This window comes from Rana temporaria, chromosome 2, assembly GCF_905171775.1.
Source record: "Rana temporaria chromosome 2, aRanTem1.1, whole genome shotgun sequence".
In the NCBI taxonomy this organism is placed as follows: domain Eukaryota; kingdom Metazoa; phylum Chordata; class Amphibia; order Anura; family Ranidae; genus Rana; species Rana temporaria.
Genome location: NC_053490.1, coordinates 422,361,537 through 422,380,903, shown reverse-complemented (window position 1 = coordinate 422,380,903; position 19,367 = coordinate 422,361,537). Strand labels below are relative to the sequence as shown.

The 19,367-nt window shown below is 43.6% G+C and overlaps 1 protein-coding gene across 1 annotated transcript in view; it reads left to right on the top strand.

Annotated features, from left to right (window-relative positions):
• MAP3K15 (mitogen-activated protein kinase kinase kinase 15) overlaps window positions 1-19,367 on the top strand; it is a 245,839-nt gene that overhangs the window by 193,097 nt on the left and 33,375 nt on the right. The window contains exons 20-23 of the mRNA XM_040338224.1: window positions 3,624-3,807; window positions 9,621-9,801; window positions 12,684-12,858; window positions 15,768-15,953. Of these exons, the coding sequence (XP_040194158.1) occupies window positions 3,624-3,807; window positions 9,621-9,801; window positions 12,684-12,858; window positions 15,768-15,953 (726 nt within the window). The remainder of the gene's footprint in view (window positions 1-3,623; window positions 3,808-9,620; window positions 9,802-12,683; window positions 12,859-15,767; window positions 15,954-19,367) is intronic.

Below are 19,367 nucleotides of genomic sequence, written 5' to 3'. Positions count from 1 at the left end.
CCGACAAGGCTGGACGGACTCCGCGCAAGGCCGCAGACGGACGCCGGACAAGGCAGCCGATGGACGCCGGGCAAGACAGCAGACGGACACCGACAAGGCTGGAAGGACCCCGCGCAAGGCCGCAGATGGACGCCGGACAAGGCCGTCGATGGACGCCGACAGCAGACGGACACCGACAAGGCTGCGCATCCAAAAAGTATGTTTATTCCAAAACTTCCCTTCTCAGCTTGGGGTGCGCGTTATACGCCGGAGCGCTGTATACCCAGATAAATACTGTATATATATTTTGCAGGTAAAAAAATGTGCACTTATAAATTTTCTCCTTAGGCGCCTGCAGAGCATTGCAACCGTGATCAGCAGATCGCAGGTGCAATGTCAGGCTCCAGCAGACTCTCAGTACAGCTGTCTACCCGTACCTCCTGTACAGGCAGACAGTTACTGAAGTCCAGGAAGAATCATGGAACTACAAAAGCACTCACCAATACCTTTGCAGTTCATGGAGAAAACAAACTGTCTGTGGAAGCCGGTGCATGTAGTTCATTCATCCACAGAACCCTGCAAATTAATAACATGGCAGTGTGGGTGGAGCCCTGTATGGCTGCGCTGCTTTTAAATTGTTACAGCGGATGCAGGGAGAGGATCACATGTCACAAGAAGGGGGGGACCCCACCCCTTTGCTGAATATGTTACACCCTAAATATGGGTGCAACATGTTTAGAAAGGTGAACTTATCCTTTAAGCTTTAGTACCTTTTATAGTCTCAACACAATGGTCTAGTAACATAGGAGTATTACCAGATCTATTAGTTCTCCTTTTCCTTCAAAATGTAGAGATACAAGAGAAATGTGAATGTAGAAAAAAATATTTGTACATTTAGTCTGGACTTATTATATGCTTCCGACTACTAACTGTACGGCAAGGTCTCAGGAAAAGATAACTTTATCAGCTGTGACAGAACATGGATTGTATGAGTTCTTGTCTGTACACTGATAATTAATTTTCCGGTTTGGTCTCACAGTGTTTTCAGAAAAGTGCGGTGGATTCACTACATCCTGTTATTAAAATTCTTTGTAAATAACTTTCTTCAAAACTTTAAACCACTAACCTTAAAAAGCATTCAGATAAGGACTCCTGGCATTTTCTTTGTGACTGTTCTGATCTACATACTGCGTCAGTGACTTAAAGTATTAAAGCCAGAGGATCGGCAGGACAGCCAGGCAGATACTGTTGTCAGAAGGAGCTCAGAAATGTCAGTACCCATATTGCTTTCAGCTTCACTGTAAAGTCAGGTTCACCCTACATGGTAAGGTGTGCTATGGTGCCTTTGATTTTGAACGGTACTCCCAATGCACTAATGCAACATACCTGTGCTAAAGAGTCAGGAGCGGATTTTGCTGCGCTGGGGCACACTGACAACCTACTGTTTTCAAAATGATCAGGCTGCCCTAAGGCAGCGCACATTAACACACAACATGACACGCACCACGGAGATGTGAACCAGACCTAAGGCATCTTTACTGTTACAATCTACTCTAGCTTATCAACCTCTTTGCTTTTATACTTAACTTTAATCAGCTACTAGTAAGTTAGAGATATTTGCCTAGTGTTGTTAATGTTGCAGGGACCTGCAGTCAGGGGAGGCAGAGCCTCACCTGACATGAACATTAAAACATATATTTTTTAAGTTTGGGGGGTAGGTAGCCTAAATTCTCCTCCACCACTTGTAAAAATTTGTGGCTCCTACAACCTATAGTGCCGGAGATATGGGGCTCCTTGCGCAGCCTGTCAGAAGCTACATACAGAGCGGCCAGTTTAAATACAAGCTGGCACACTCTGTTTGCAGCAAACTGAGAGGATGAGCTCACAGTGTCTCTCCTCACTTCTTGTCAGAGGCACTGAGCTCAATGGATAGCTTGGAGCCTTGGACCAATGGTAAAGTACCATTGGCCCCAGCCAAATGCTCCCTTCCAGCCCAGCCCTCTTAACTAGAAGTAAATACATGTGTTTATGTGTATAAGATTTACCCACAATCCCATGTTTTTCTCACACAGTTTAGAGAGAATAATAGAATCTGCTGCTGTTGAAAAGGCACTGTTATATTCAAGCTAAATCATATATTATTATGCTATATGTTATAAGATAATAATGTATTTTGTATCTATTTACTGTGAAATTACTGGTTTAAAGTTATAACTTCAAACTTAAGTAAATTGTCCGCCACCTGCCTAAGTACAGTTTTTGAAAATATAGTAAATTACCTTAAAAACAATATATAATAATTATTTGTATATTACTTATGGTAATTAACCCCTTGCCACAGAGGCCAATTCTGACACGTCTCTCCTATATGTATTAATCATATGTTTTTTGCTAGATAACTACTCAGAACCCCCAAACATTATAGCCCGGATTCACAGACAGCGGCGCATATTTCTGCCGGCGTAGCGCATCTCATATGCGCTACGCCGACGTAACACAGAGAGGCAAGCACAGTATTCACAAAGCACTTGCTCCCAACGTTACGCCGGCGCAACGTTGGGAGCAAGTGCTTTATGAATACTGTGCCGGCCTAATTCAAAGTAGGTGGAAGTGGGCGTGATCCATTTAAATGAAGCGTGACCCCATGCAAATGATGGGTCGAACGAATGGTGCATGCGCCGTCCCGTGGACGTAGCCCAGTGCGCATGCTCAGAATCACGTCGAATATACTTTCAAGATACGACGGCTCAATGCCTACGACGTGAACGTAACCTACGCCCAGCCCTATCCACGTACTACTACGTAAACGACGTAAAATACGACGGCTGTTCCCTGGTCCATACCTTTGCATGAGTTGTAGTAAGCCTTACGCAAACCGCGTATATTATGCGCCGGGCACAACTACATTCGTGAATCGCCGTATCTCCCTCATTTGCATATTTGCAATGAGGCGGCCAGCGTAAATATGCGCCCAAGATACGCCGGCGTAGGAAAGTTACGTCGTCGGAGGAAGCCTATTTTCAGGCGTATCTAGTTCTATAGGCACAGCGCATTGATACGACGGCGCACATTGACACTTACGCGGCGTATCTCGAGATACGTCGGCGTAAGTGCTACGTGAATCCGGGCCTATATATATTGTTTTAGCAGACACCCAATGGAAAAAAATGGTGGTTGTTGCAACTTTGTATGTTACATGGTAATTGCGCAGCAATTTTTCAAATGTGTTTTTTGGAAAAAAACTGTTTCATGAATATAAAAGAAAACCACTAAAGATAACCCGATTTTTTGGTAAAATGTGAAAGCTGATGTTACGCCAAGTAAATAAATAACATGTCACTCTTTAAAATTGCACACACTTGTGGAATGGCGGCAAACTTTAGTACCTAAAAATCTCCATAGGCGACACTTACATTTTTTTTTACAGATTACATGTTTGGAGTTACAGAGGCGGTCTAGTGCTAGAATTATTGCTCTCGCTCTAATGATTGTGGCGTATGTAACCTGTGTGTATGTGGCTCTGATACCAGACAGTGCTTAACCAGCCACTGACCTCACCGCACGTCCCTGTAAGGTTGTACATTTTGGAAATAATTAAATCCACTTCCTTTCCTATGCTTAGATCATATTTTTATATGTTTTAGGTCGGCATGTTTAAAATCCACCCAGAGATCCCAGAATCCCTTTCTGCAGAAGCCAGAGCCTTCATATTGCTTTGTTTTGAGCCTGATCCAACGAAGCGTGCAACGGTTGCAGACTTGCTCAGAGACTTCTTCCTCAAGCAAGCTAATAAAGGCAAGAAAAATAAAATAGCATACAAGCCCTCAGGTAAGCATCTGTAATATCAGTTCCCTATGTAGTGAAGCGCCCTCTGTTGTCTCTTTCAGGAAGTGTACATGTGATCGTATGAGGCCTCGTATACACGGCCGAGAAACTCGACGGGCAAAACACATTGTTTTGCTCGTCAAGTTCCTTGTGAAGCCGCCGAGGATCTTGGCGAGCCAAATTTTCCCATTCCCGTCGGGGAAAAGGAAGACATGCTTTCTTTTTGGCCCGACGAGATCCTTGTCGGTTTCCTCGTCAAAAAGTGTACACACGACCGGTTTCCTCTGCAAAAAAAAAAACACAGCAAGCTTCTTGCTGGTTTTTGCCGAGAAACTCGGCCGTGTGTACGAGGCCTCAATGATTCAAAAAGAGCAAAATAAAATATTATAGAAATATAATGTAAAGAACAGATATAATAATTTATAAAATACTCACTCACAGATATTTAGAGCTTGTAAATGTTGCCTGAGAAACTTTTAAAGCATATGGCCTCATGCACACGGGCAGAAAATCACTGCTTTTAGAGGCATAGCCAAATTGTCAATCCACATTATAGAGTTTAGATATGATAAAGTATTGTTAAAGGGGTTGTAAAGGAACATTTTTTTTTCCATAATAAACTTTCACTTCCTCATTGTTCGTTTTTGCTCAGAAGTTGCTCTATTTCTTCTCTGTTCTGTTCACTTCCTGCTTGTCTGATTGTTACTGACCACCGTGATGGGAGGCTTTACTGCGGTGGTCAGTGATGTGCTCGCCCCCTCCTACTACATCTGTGCGGCAGGACGCTCTCTATGTGTTAGAGACTTCAAGGAGGTGTGAATTACTGGGCGTGCCGCAATGCATACTGGGAACTGTAGTTCTTACATGAACGAGCGCAGCAAACCAGGAAGTGAATGAGAGAACAGAAACTAGAACGCCGGAGGTGATATAGATGAAGGAATTTAATAGGTATTTACTTGTTTTTTAACAGAATCATTACACTATTCTGTCTGTCTACCTTGCAGACATTAATTTTAGGCAAATTTTTTTTTTCCTTTACAACTCCTTTAAAGTATTTGTGAAATCATTGGAAGCAAATGACACAATTTTATTGAAATGCCTATAACAAAATGTCTAAAAAGTTACAAATAAGTTCATATACTTTTATTTTTGTATTCTTGTGGTCATGTGACTGCATGCTTCTATCCGTGTGTGTGGGGGGGGGGGGGGGGGGGGTAGGGTGACCACATATCCCGGATTGCCCGGGACAGTCCCGTATTTTGCAGGTCTGTCCCGGGCACCTTCATTCCAGGACAATACAGTGTCCCGGAATGAAACTGACACAGCCACCCCCCAAACCGAACTAATGCCCCCAAAAAAGGCCGCCACATCACCGCTTTACTCACTGACAGTACTTGTCCTGGCCGGGAATGCCTGGAGGAGCACAATCCTGCCCCCTGCTTGTGATTGGAGAAATCATAAATCCCGCCTCTTGTGTCCAATCACTGTGCTGTGATTCGTTACAGCACAAGCTGATTTTTGGGAAGGGGGGTGTCCCTGAATGGTAGTTTGGAAATGTGGCCACCCTAGGGGGGGCATGTCTGTAGCAAAGTGATGGGGCAGCTAGATGACATTTAGAACAGCAGTGAAAGACACTTCCAGTTAAGCAGGGGACATATCCGCAGCAGGGAGGAAACAAAGCAGAATATCATGTAGACACTGGAGAAAGCTACTGTCTATTATGTAGGGGTCATGGCCAAGGTGCCACTTATGCATTTTTTCACACTTATGCATTTTTTTGTGCGTTTTCTGTTTTGCAGAATCACACTACAGTCTATTTAAAGTGGATGTCCACTCTTAAAAAAAATTACACGAAAATGCTGCAAATAAATAAAAAAAAAAAATTGGAAAAAAAAAAATGTTTTACTTACTAGAAATTCTGGTTGCTATGCGGATCTTCCTAATCTGCCTCTTCCTAGTCCGCAGCTGGTTTTCATCCTTGCCGCGGGGTAATGGGGCGCGGTGCCTTCTGGGAACTCTGTGTTTACCTCAGAGAGCAGCCGCCTATTTATACAGCGCCGTGAAACTCGCGCATGCGCAGTAGGAAACGGGCAGTGAAGCCGCAAGGCTCCACTGCCTGTTTTCCTTAGTGAGGATGGCGGCGCAGGGACCTGCCACGATCGAGGGATCGGCCTCGGGGGCCCAACATCGCGGGTGCCTAGGACAGGTAAGTGTCCTTATGAAAAGTCAGCAGCTACAGTGTTTGTAGCTGCTGATTATTTAAAAAAAAAAAAAAAAACGGGTGGAACCCCGCTTTAACCACTTAAGCCCCGGACCAAAATACATCTAAAGGACCAGGCCCCTTTTTGCAAATCGGGACTGCGTCGCTTTAACTGACAATTGGCGTCCTTTTTTTCCCACAAATAGAGCTTTCTTTTGGTGGTATTTGATCACCTCTGCGGTTTTTATTTTTTGCGCTATAAACAAAAATAGAGCAACAATTTTGAAAAAAATGCAGTATTTTTTACTTTTTGCTATAATAAATATCCCCCCAAAAATATATAAAAAAAACTTTTTTTTTCCTTAGTTTAGGCCGATACGTATTCTTCTACATATTTTTGGTAAAAAAAAAATCGCAATGAGCGTTTATCGATTGGTTTGTGCAAAATTTATAGCGTTTACAAGATAGGGGATAGTTTTATTGCATTTTTATTATTATTATTTGTTTTTTTACTACTAATAGCGGCGATCAGCGATTTTTTTCGTGACTGCGACATTATGGCAGACACTTCGGACAATTTTGACACATTTTTGGGACCATTGTAATTTTCACAGCAAGAAATGCATTTAAAATGCATTGTTTACTGTGGAAATGACAGTTGCAGTTTGGGAGTTAACCACAGGGGGCGCTGATGGGGTTATGTGTGACCTGAAGTGTGTTTACAACTGTAGGGGGGTGTGGCTGTAGGTGTGACGTCATCGATTGTGTCCCCCTATAAAAGGGATCCCATGATCGATGACGCCGCCACAGTGAAGAACGGGGAAGCTGTGTTTACATACATCTCTCTGTTCTTCAGCGCCGGGGACCGATTGCGGGACTCCAGCGGCGATCGGGTCCGCAGGTCCCACGGTCACGGAGCTTCGGACCGGGTCGCGGGAGCGCGCCGCGGCCACGCGCCCGCGACCCCATGGCTGGGCTTAAAGGGCAACGTACATATACGTTGATGTGCCCAGCCGTGCCATTCTGCCGACGTATATCATCGTGCAGCGGTCCTTAAGTGGTTAACATGGTTTCCTATGGATGTAGTTCACATCTGTGCATTTTATGGAAAGGGCCAGGGACTTTTTTTTTTTTTGGTTCAACAGACTTCAATGGATCAAAAACTTGTATTGAAAAACTCAAAATGCACCTGGAATATGCAAGCTGAAACCTGCATAGGTGTGAACCAGGCCTAAAAGAGTTCATGGTGGAAGAAAAGCTTAGTATACAAAATAGTTTATTACTATAGAAATTCATAACCCAAATAATCAAATGTCTGAGCTGTGCAACAATTCTTTCCATCGTGTAAAACTCTAAAGCCTGATTCACACCTATGGTATTTTTAGTGCTTTTTGTATTTTGCAGATTTGCACAACAGAAGGTGTTCCATAGGAAACCATGTTAAATGGACTGTATTGCAAATATGCAAAATGCAAAAAGCACTAAAAATGCATAGGTGTGAATCCAGCCTACGACCTCCCAGCATGGGGGTTCTTCAGGTTGTGTACTCTCTGGTTTTATTTTTTTTTTTTTTTACAAAGTTGCAATGTCACTGTTATAATTTTTAAGTAGCATGTTGCCCCCTGCCCAGCTTATGAGTGTAATTACCCTTGAAAAGTGCTCAGATAAGAGCTGTGTTCCTGGCATGGCTGAGCTTTAGTTAAGTCTCAAGTAATGAAATATTTCGGAATATTAAAAGTAAAGCAGTCGACATTTGCAAACCAAGTTGGGATTATTTTCTGATAATATGCCAATCTGATGGTCGTTTATTATTAAACTGCAAATGTCAGTCACAAGTAATTGCTGTTTTGTTGCTATTGGTTATTTCACAATTGTTAAGCATACATTAACACATTAATGAATCGTTTTTTTATTGTGCTGGGTAGTAAAATGAATTCCATTGAACAGTGCAGAAAACTTCCAACTAAAGAACATAGGCCCAGATTCTTAAAGACTTACGACGGCGTATCTCCAGATACGCCGTCGTAAGTCCGAATGTCCGCCGTCGTATCTATGCGCCTGATTCTCAGAATCAGTTACGCATAGATTTGGCCAAGATACGAGCGGCGTAAGTCTCCTACGCCGTCAAATCTTGGGGTGCATATTTATGTAAATGAGCAAGATACGCCGATTCACGAACGTACGTACGTACGTACGCCCGTCGCAATTAGTTATGCCGTTTACGTAAGACATACGCCGGCGTAAAGATAAAGATGGTCTCTAGGTGGCGCAGCCCATGCAAGGTATGGACGTCGGAACAAGCGTATCTTTTTACGTTGTTTACGTAAGTCGTATGTGAATGGGGCTGTGCGTAGGTTATGTTCACGTCACAGGCATTGAACCGGCGTATCTTTGGGCGTAAATGTCAGATTACTGTGAAATGAATTAGAATGTTGTGGTTTATATTATTGATATACAATAGAAGAGGTGGCCTTGCCTTTCATAGGGAGGTTGGCCACCCAGGGACCCACATACCGATTTTCCCACTGGGACCAGTGACACTTATTTATTCTTTGGCTACGGATTAAAACATGAAAAGTAATGCATGACTCTTCATGTAATGGTCCAGTTTTCTTCTGCTGCTTTACCATTCTATTTTTTTCGCCCCCTTATTGATGTGATTCTATTTCTGAATTGCCAGTCCACATAGGACCTCCACACTTGGGTCAGCCAAATGTCCGTTTACACCCGTCGGCATCCAATCTGGATCGGTGGTAGTCAGGTGTAAACAGACAGGCGGTCTGTTTACATTCGACTGCCCATAGAGGAAAGAGGGCTGTGTCTGCTCTGAATAAGCAGAGCAGACACGGACCTGTCATCTGGTTTGCTTCTGACAGTAAAATCAGCACAGGTTCATATGCAGTTGGCAGATGCAGAGTGTAGTCTTATGCCGCGTACACACAATCGGACATTCCAGCATCAAAACCGTGGATTTTTTCCCGATGGATGTTGGCTCAAACTTGTCTTGCATACACACGGTCACACAAATGTTGTCGGAAATTGTGAACGTCAAGAACGCGGTGACGTACAACACTACAATGAGCCGAGAAAAATGAAGTTCAATGATTCCGAGAATGCGTCGAATTGATTCCGAGCATGCGTAGAATTTTTGTGCGTTGAATTGCGTACACACACGGTCGAAATTTCCCAACAAACAACTTTGATTGTCGGAAAATTTGAGAACCAGCTCTCAAATTTTTGTTGGCAGAAATTCCGACAGCAAATGTCCGATGGAGCATACACACGGTCGGATTTTCTGACAACAAGCTCACATCGAACATTTGTTGTCGGAAATTCTGACCGTGTGTATGCGGCATTAGTATCATATATTAAATGAATGTCACCAGTACAGTGGAATAGCTCAGAGAGCATTTATCCTGTGACAAAATATACCCGCTTCCCCAAGCTATCCTGGTGTGCTCGTGACTTTCATTTACTTTGGAATTTGTGAGTCCCGGTGCCATCTGTTCACTCATCATTCCAGCACCCATCTTGATGAGGGTCTCTACACTCAATGGAGTTTCTAAAATCTTTAAATCACTATTATTCAGTTCCTAACGTAGTGTTGTTTTTACAGATTACAACCGCAGCGCATCTCTACCAATACCAGTGCCGGGGGAGCTGGCAGGCAGCAGCAGCAGTGAACATGGATCGGTGTCACCAGACTCTGATGCAAAGCATGAATTATTATTTGAAAAGGCAAAAAGATCCATTTCTGAAAATGCTTCTAGCAAAGCTCAAGTTACCACTTTACTAAGGTAATATTGTTTTTAATGCCATATTGTGATCATTCCTAGTTAAAGTGGTACTAAAGCCTCAAGGTTTTTTTTACCATAATGCATTCTATGCATTAAGGTAAATAAAAAACTTCTGTGCTGCAGGAGCCCCCCCTCCCCCTTATTTTTACCTGAGCCCGATCTGTTTCAGCGATGTGCTCGTTGCTGCCTCCCTCCTCATTGGGCAGATTGATAGCAGCCAAAGCCAATGGCTGTCAGTCAAATGCTGGGAGGAGGGAGTGGGCGATGGGGACACAGACGGAGCTTCTTTCAGAAATCAGCAACATCAAGATAAAAGGTTTTCTCTTTGTGGTCCATTTATTCAAAATAGCCACTTGAAATGAGAGAGATTATCTGTTGTCCAAACCCCACATTCCCTAGCCAGGCCTATATTTCCTCTCCAGCAGTGTATGTGCCAAAAACAACTTTTTCTTTCAAGAATTGAAGAGAATTATTCACCAGCTGCATCAGTTGTTTCATGCTCGTTACAATTTTTGCAAACAATAATTAAAGCAGAACCCCAGGAATGATCTGTTTTGTAAATTTACATTGGTCTAGTTTGGCTTGATGTACCATATTTATCGACGTACAGGCATACCCCGCTTTAAGTACACTCACTTTACATACACTCGCGAGTAAGGACATACCCCCGAGTGTATGTAAAGTGCCTTACAAGTACTGTACAGACATTTTGCAGCCACAGTAGAAGGAGCTAAAGCTCAGAGAGCATAGCCCGCCCTGTTCCAGTGTGCCCCTGAGACCTCAACTACAGCTTTTGACACCCCCACTACAGCCCCTGACCCCCCACTACACCCTAGACGAGAATTTTTTTTATTGTTTCACTTTAAGTACATTTTCATTTTACATACATGCTCTGGTCCCATTGTGTACTTAAAAGTGGGGTATGCCTGTACAGTATAACGCGCACAGGCGTATAACACGCACCCTAACTTTAGGAGGGAAGTTTCAGGAAAAAAACGTTCCACATTCCCCTGCGTATAACACGCAGGCACAGTTTACCCTCTATTTTTAGAGTAAAAAAGTGAGTGTTGTACGCCAATAAATACAGTAAGTATTCATATCTGATATCTGGAGGGGCTTCTAGGGATGCCAAAAATCAATTTAGCAACCCACACTACATACAGTGATATCAGTGATTTAACAGGTACTGCTCCAGCAGCTTCCCCTGCACACTGAACACAGGGGCCCAGATTCTCAAAGGACTTACGACGGCGCAGCGCCATGTACGCCGTCGTAAGTCCTAATCTGACCAGTCGTATCTATGCGACTGATTCTTAGAATCAGTTACGCATAGATATCCATTAGATCTAAACTGCATTTTTTTTTTGACCGCTAGGTGGCGCTTCCGTCGAATTCTGCGTTGAGTATGCAAATTAGCTAGATACGTGAATTCCCGAACGTACGCGTGGCCGACGCAGTAAAGTTACGACGTTTACGTTGGGCTTTTCCCGGCGTAATGTTGCCCCTGCTATATGGTGGCATAAGTGCGGCGCAACAATGTTAAGTATGGCCGTCGTTCCCGCGTCGAAATTTGAAAAAGTTACGTTGTTTGCGTAAGTCGTCCGTGAATGGGGCTGGACGTCATTTACATTCACGTCAAAACCAATGACGTCCTTGCGGCGTACTTTGGAGCAATGCACACTGGGAAATTCCACGGACGGCGCATGCGCCGTTCCGAAAAAACATCAATCACGTCGGGTCACAGTAGTTTTGCATAAAACAAGCCCCCCTGATCCAAATTTGAATTAGGCGGGCTTACGCCGGCCGAATTACGCTACGCCACCGCAACCATCTAAGTTGCGGAGGCGTAACGTAAATCGGATACGTTACGCCGCCGCAAGGATACGCCGTTCTACAAGAATCTGGCCCAGGGAATCTTGGTACCGCCACCATTCAGAGAACAATTTGTATTTTTCCTTTTTTCAATGCATACAATGTATTCTCTGATTGGACAAGGGGGGGAATTATATCATCCTCCCTTTCTCTCCATACCATCCAACCAGAGATAGTAGGGAAGAGAAGAGTGACCTTATGATAAATTACTGTATTTATTGGCGTATAACACTCACTTTTTTACCCTGAAAATAGAGGGTAAACTGTGCCTGCGTGTTATGCCCTGTACACACGATCGGTCCATCCGATGAAAACGATCTGATGGATTTTTCCATCAGTTATCCAATGAGGCTGACTGATGATCAGTCGTGCCTACACACCATCAGTTAAAAAAAACGATCGTGTCGGAACGCGGTGACGTAAAACACAAGGACGTGCTGAAAAAAATGAAGTTCAATGCTTCCAAGCATGCGTCGACTTGATTCTGAGCATGCGTGGATTTTTAACCGATGGACGTGCCTACAGACGATCGTTTTTTTCTATAGGTTTTTTATCCATCAGATAATTTTAAAACAAGTTCCTAATTTTTTAACCGATGGATAAATAACCGATGGGGCCCACACACGATCGGTTTAGTCTAATGAAAACGGTCCATCAGACCCTTTTTATCAGACAAACCGATCGTGTGTACGCGGCATTATATGCAGGGGGCTGTGGAAAGTTTTTTTCCTGAAACTTCCCTCTTAAAGTTAGGGTGCGTGTTATATGCCTGTGCGTGTTATACGCCGATAAATATGGTAATTAGAAAAAGTTACTTAATTCATATACTGAACATAAATTATTTGATTGCTTTTACCTTTTCAGTTTTGCATTATGCTACAACAAAAAATGAACATGCTTATTGACAAAGTTACATGACGCCAGCAAAATTAAGACAGTTTAATTTATATATTGTCATTGTTAATGTTTATGTTTTTATTAAATGTAATTATAATTATGTAATTATTCAGTGTACCAGATGATGGTTCATTGTCAGAAGACAGAAGTACCCCTCCATCTCCAGATGAGAGGGACTCTGGATTGTTCCTTCTGAGAAAAGACAGTGAACGCCGTGCTATACTTTATAAAATCCTTAAGGAAGAGCAGAATACAGTTTCATCAAATCTGCAGGAATGTCTCAAGCAGGTAAAAAAAAAAATCGACATGATCTATCCATCAGGTTAAATAGGATCCAAGTCTTTCCTGAAAGAATCAAGTCTGGTTGTGTGTGTGTCTATACAATCCTGCTATGCTTTCTAAGGCCCCTTTCACATGGGTTGTTTGACCAGGTCTGCCTGTTAGGCCCCGTACTCATGACCAAACATGTCTGCTGAAACTGGTCCGCGGACCAGTTTCAGCAAACATGTTTGGCCGTGTGTAGGCCCGAGCGGACCATTTTCGGGCGGATCGGACAGGTTTCCAGCGGACAACTGTTTCCTGGACTTGCTTTAAAACAGTCCGCTGGAAACCTGTCCCCCCGACATGTACGGTCGTCTGTACAGACCTACCGTACACGTCCGGCCGCCCGCCATCCCTCGCATGCGTCGAATGACTTCGACGCATGCGTGGAAGCATTTAAAAGGCAGGCCCGCCCACGTCGCCGCGTGATTGTCGCAGCGACACCGCGGTACGCCCCGCGTATTGTTTACGCGCGCAATTCTGTTCGATGGTGTGTACAGCCATCGAACAGAAGTCCCCGGGCAGACATGTCCGATGAAAACGGTCCGCGGACCGGTTTCATCGGACATGTCTGCTCGTGAGTACAAGGCCTACATTTTTCAGGCAGACCTGTTTGGACCCTCCAGTCTCTTCTGTGGAGCGGTGGGTGTCAGCAGAGATCAGACACATATATGTGATTGTCACCGGCGCAAAAAACAGGTTATATTATATTGACCTGCTGCGGTACTGTGTAAACCTCCGAAAAGGTTTATGAGTGAAAGCAGAAGAATGTAGTTACTGCGCTGGTCTAAATACGCGATGACACAAAATGGTAAATTAAATCTAATACAATAAAGTGCTGAAGCCAGTGCAGTGATATGCGTGATAAAACACAATAAATAACTATACAAATAAATAAATAAGTAAATAATTTGCAATATCCAGCTGTCACAAGCGTGTACTATTGCGTAGTGCTAAGTGCAACTACTGTGCCACCAAACAAGATTTAAATAAGTAAATAAATAACAATAAAAAATCCCACAAGCATGTGACTAAATAGATATCAAAATGTCATTCTGTTAAACATATGAGATATATACGTGATACTGTGTGCAACTAGTTTACCAACAAACAGATCTGAATTAATATAAATATAAATATGGATATAAAGTGCAAAATCATAACATATGTGCAAAAAGCTTTTTAAAGTTCATGTGCCTGCATAACACAACTCCAAGATTGCCTGGAAAACCAGCAACTTGTCAGTTTGGAATCCAGTAAAGGGAAAAAGTTTTTATGTGGTAATTTGTCCTGGAGTTATATCTCATACATCTACGGTGCAGCTATCTCTTCCACCGGACGGAAACAAGTTCTACCACCACCAACTGCTGAAATACACACTCACCAGACCCCAGCTGGTAATAAGCCCAAAGCCTTATTCCGTTATGATCGATCGTGTCCTCTTTTCCTCTCTCACAAGATTTTCCTTTGTGCCTCAAAAAACAGGGGGCTCATCATAGTGTAGTATGTTTTAAAAAGGTTTATTTCTTTAAAAATATTTAAAATCAAACTACTCACAAATGAGGTGCTTTAACCAGCACCTGGTGTATTTGGCAGTATCGGGTTTGGACAGCCGCTCACCAGCTTGTCTTTGGGTTACGCGCCCGGCTCCTGCTACACTTGTGGTTCCGCTGGTCAGATATACCCCCTCTGTGCGTTGTCCACCTGGCTTCTACGCGTTTCGCAAGTCTGCGTCATCAGGAAAGCTTTGGGCTTATTACCAGCTGGGGTCTGGTGAGTGTGTATTTCAGCAGTTGGTGGTGGTAGCACTTGTTTCCGTCCGGTGGAAGAGATAGCTGCACCGTAGATGTATGAGATATAACTCCAGGACAAATTACCACATAAAAACTTTTTCCCTTTACTGGATTCCAAACTGACAAGTTGCTGGTTTTCCAGGCAATCTTGGAGTTGTGTTATGCAGGCACATGAACTTTAAAAAGCTTTTTGCACATATGTTATGATTTTGCACTTTATATCCATATTTATATTTATATTAATTCAGATCTGTTTGTTGGTAAACTAGTTGCACACAGTATCACGTATATATCTCATATGTTTAACGGAATGAAATTTTGATATCTATTTAGTCACATGCTTGTGAGATTTTGTATTGTTATTTATTTACTTATTTAAATCTTGTTTGGTGGCACAGTAGTTGCACTCAGCACTACGCAATAGTACACGCTTGTGACAGCTGGATATTGCAATTTATTTACCTATTTATTTATTTGTATAGTTATTTATTGTGTTTTATCACGCATATCACTGCACTGGATTCAGCACTTTATTGTATTAGATTTAATTTACCATTTTGTGTCATCGCGTATTTAGACCAGCGCAGTAACTACATTCTTCAGAGATCAGACACATGTCCGCTGACACCAGATTCAATCCTGCCTGCCGAAAACAAATGGATGGTGATCCTATTTCCCATCCATACAGCGAATTGGATAGAAATGGGCAGACAATCTGTTTCCATCCGATTGCCCCATAGAAGAGAGCAGGACTGTGTCCGTGTCTGCTCTGCACTGCGGATTGGACATTTTCCTGTCATCTGCCTGCTCAGCAGAGAGATCCCCCGCAGAGCAAGCAGATTCCGCTTAGTGGAGCGCGCCCGTGTGAAAGGGTTCTAAAGGCTTCTGGTGATTCCAGCAATAAGGACTATAGCCAGAAGACCACCCCACACTTCATTAAACAATTTAAAATTCTAAATGCTGATTGTCCTAGAAATATAGACAACATATAGCATTTCATGCTTCTCAAGCTATTATGGACTTATTAAACTGAAATTTGCTATGTATGTTGTTTCTTTAAAAAGTACCATGTCTGTTTTGCAGAGCTCAGAAGATGTGCAACTTTCAGTCACTCACATCAAGCAGATTATCAATATTCTGAGAGACTTCATGCGCTCCCCAGAGCATAGGGTCATGGCCTCCACAATCTCCAAACTAAAAGTGGACTTGGACTTTGACAGCACATCTATAAATCAAATCCAGCTGGTCTTGTTTGGGTTTCAAGATGCAGTAAGTTCTAAATGTGTACAACCTATATTGGTTTAGCTAAAACCCTTGCAAGAAGGAAAAGTCTGTAATAACCTAGGCCAGTGATGGCGAACCTTGACACCCCAGATGTTTTGGAACTACATTTCCCATGATGCTCATGCACTCTGCGGTGTAGTTAAGCATCATGAGAAATGTAGTTCCCAAACATCTGGGGTGCCAAGGTTCGCCATCACTGCCCTATGCCAACCCATCAGCTTTAACCACTTTTTCGCTATTTACCGCTATTCTTTTTTACTGTTAATTGCGCAGTAATGATACGCTGTACCCAAATGAAATTTATAGAATTTGTTTTACACAAATAGTGCTTTCTTTAACTGCTTCAGCCCCGGCCTGACCAGAGAATTTTTTACAATTTGGCACTGCTGTGCTTTAACTGACAATTGCGTGGCCGTTCGACATTGTACCCAAACAAAATTTGTTTCCATTTTGTCAAACAAATAGAGCTTTTATTTGGTGGTATTTGTGTATTTGATCACCTAACAGTTTTTTTTTTGCGCTATAAACAAAAGAACAGCGACAACTTTGAAAAAACTAAATATCTTTTACTTTTTGCTATAATAAATATCCCAATTTGTTTTCCTGTTTAGGCCGATATATATTCTTCTATATATTTTTGGTAAAAAAAAATCGCAATAAGCGTATATTGATTGGTTTGCGCTAGGGTTGTCCCGATACCACTTTTTTAGGACTGAGTACAAGTACCGATACTTTTTTTTAAGTAGTCGCCGATACCGAATACCGATACTTTTTTTTAAATGTGACTCCATATCCAGCCATTGTCTCCCCCCATGCAGCAATGTCTCCCACCATATCCAGCCTTTGTCTCCCCCCCATATCCAGCCATTGTCTTCCCCCATGCAGCAATGTCTCCCCCCATATATCCAGCCATTGTCTCCCCCCATATATCCAGCCATTGTCTCCCCCCATATATCCAGCCATTGTCTTCCCATATATATCCAGCCATTGTCTTCCCATATATATCCAGCCATTGTCTTCCCATATATATCCAGCCATTGTCTTCCCCTATATATCCAGCCATTGTCTTCCCCTATATATCCAGCCATTGTCTTCCCATATATATCCAGCCATTGTCTTCCCCTATATATCCAGCCATTGTCTTCCCATATATATCCAGCCATTGTCTTCCCCTATATATCCAGCCATTGTCTTCCCCTACATATCCAGCCATTGTCTCACATATATATCCAGCCATTGTCTTCCCATATATATCCAGCCATTGTCTCACATATATATCCAGCCATTGTCTCACATATATATCCAGCCATTGTCTCACATATATATCCAGCCATTGTCTCCCCCCCCCCCATATCCCCCTTACCTGCATCCGCGCTGCCGCCGACTGTTTAACACGCGCGGGGAGTGTAATGATTGGCGGCGCGCTGCGTACAGACACTCCCCCTTGCTCGGGATTGGACAGTTCACCCGAGCAAGGGGGAGTGTCTATACGCGGCGCGGCGCCAATCATTACAGCTGTAATGATTCGACACTCCCCCTTGCTCGGGATTGGACAGTTCACCCGAGCAAGGGGGAGTGTCTATACGCGGCGCGGCGCCAATCATTACAGCTGTAATGATTCGTGCCACGCTGCGTACAGACACTCCCCCTTGCTCGGGATTGGACAGTTCACCCGAGCAAGGGGGAGTGTCTATACGCGGCGCGGCGCCAATCATCACACTCCCCGCGCGCGTTAAACAGTCGGCGGCAGCGCGGATGCGGCGGGATGCGACGTAACGGCGGCGGGATGCGACGTAACGGCGGCGGGGGGAGTATTCTATTTCGGTATCGGGGGTATTTGCGCGAGTACGAGTACTCCCGCAAATACTCGGAATCGGTCCCGATACCGATACTAGTATCGGTATCGGGACAACCCTAGTTTGCGCAAAAGTTATAGTGTCTACTAAGTAGGGGATAGAATTATGGCATTTTTATTATTATACATTTTTTTATTACTAGTAATGGCGGCGATCTGCGATTTTTATAGTGACTGCAACATTATGGCAGACACACTGGACCCTTTTGACACATGTTTGGGACCATTGACAATTTTACAGTGATTAGTGCTATAAAAATGCACTGATTACTGTAAAAATGTCACTGGCAGGGAAGGGGTTAACACTGGGGGGAGATCAAGGGGTTAATTGTGTTCCCTCCGCATGTTCTAACTGAAGGGGGGATGAGTGAGTGAGTGAAAAACTTATATAGCGCAGCACATGCGAACTGAGTCGCCTCTGGGACTGACTAGGGGAAATGACAGATCGCTGTTCATACAAAGTGTGAACAGACGATCAGTCATTTCTCCCCTGAGAGAACCGGGATTTGTGTGTTTACACACACAGATCCTGGTTCTCGCTGTGTCACGAGCGATCACGGGTGCCCTTGTGGCTTAGTTGGCGAGCAGCAGGCGTGTGCCTGGGTGGTGCGTGCGCACCCCTAGTGGCCACAGAGCTAAGCGACGTAACATAAGGTAATTTCGCCCAGCCGAGCCATGTTGCTGCAGTAAAACTGCGGCAGCTGGTCGGCAAGTGGTATTTGATCACTACTGGGTTTTCTAATCTTTGCAATATAAATGAAAAAAAGACTTGCCAAAAAATTTGGGCCAAAATGTATTCTTAAATTGAAGGCCAAATATGGCTTATAAGGGGGTGAGAGGTGCTTAAAGCGGAAGTTGCACTTTTGGGTGGAACTCCTCTTTAATTAACATGGTATCACTGTGTGTGCTTGGCCAGCAAACCTGACCTAAACCCCATGGAGAATCTGTGAGGTATTGTCAAGAGGAAGATGAGAGACACCAGACCCAACAATGCAGACAAGCTAATGGCCGCTATCAATGCAACCCGGGCTTCCATAACATCTCAGCAGTGCCACAGGCTGAAGGCCTACATGCCACGCTGCAGTGATGCAGTAATTCATGCAAATGTAGCCCCTACTAAGTATTGCAGCAGTGCTTTGCCGGCGGTTTTAACCCTTTTTCGTCCGCTAGCGGGGGTTAAAAGCGCCCCAACTATCGTCTGAAAAGCACCACAAAAACTACAGTAAAGCGCTGCTAAAAATAGCGGCGCTTTCCTGTCAGAGCCCGCGGCGCCCCAGTGTGAAAATAGCCTTACTTTTGTTTTTTGTGGGCATTTTAGCCGTTCTGTTGGCTATGTTGTTGCCCACCCACTAGATTTTAATTGGGGGTGCCCCATGGTTTATGAATACATTTTGAATTCCTGCACTGTATGATTAAGATAAAAGGAAATTTTGACTCACCTGTAAATTCCTTATCTTGAAGTGCAGTACAGGACACAGACCTCCCTCCCCTTTGTCTCTGGTGGTCTCTCCTTATTGCTTGATAAAAAAAAATAGAGTGGGTGT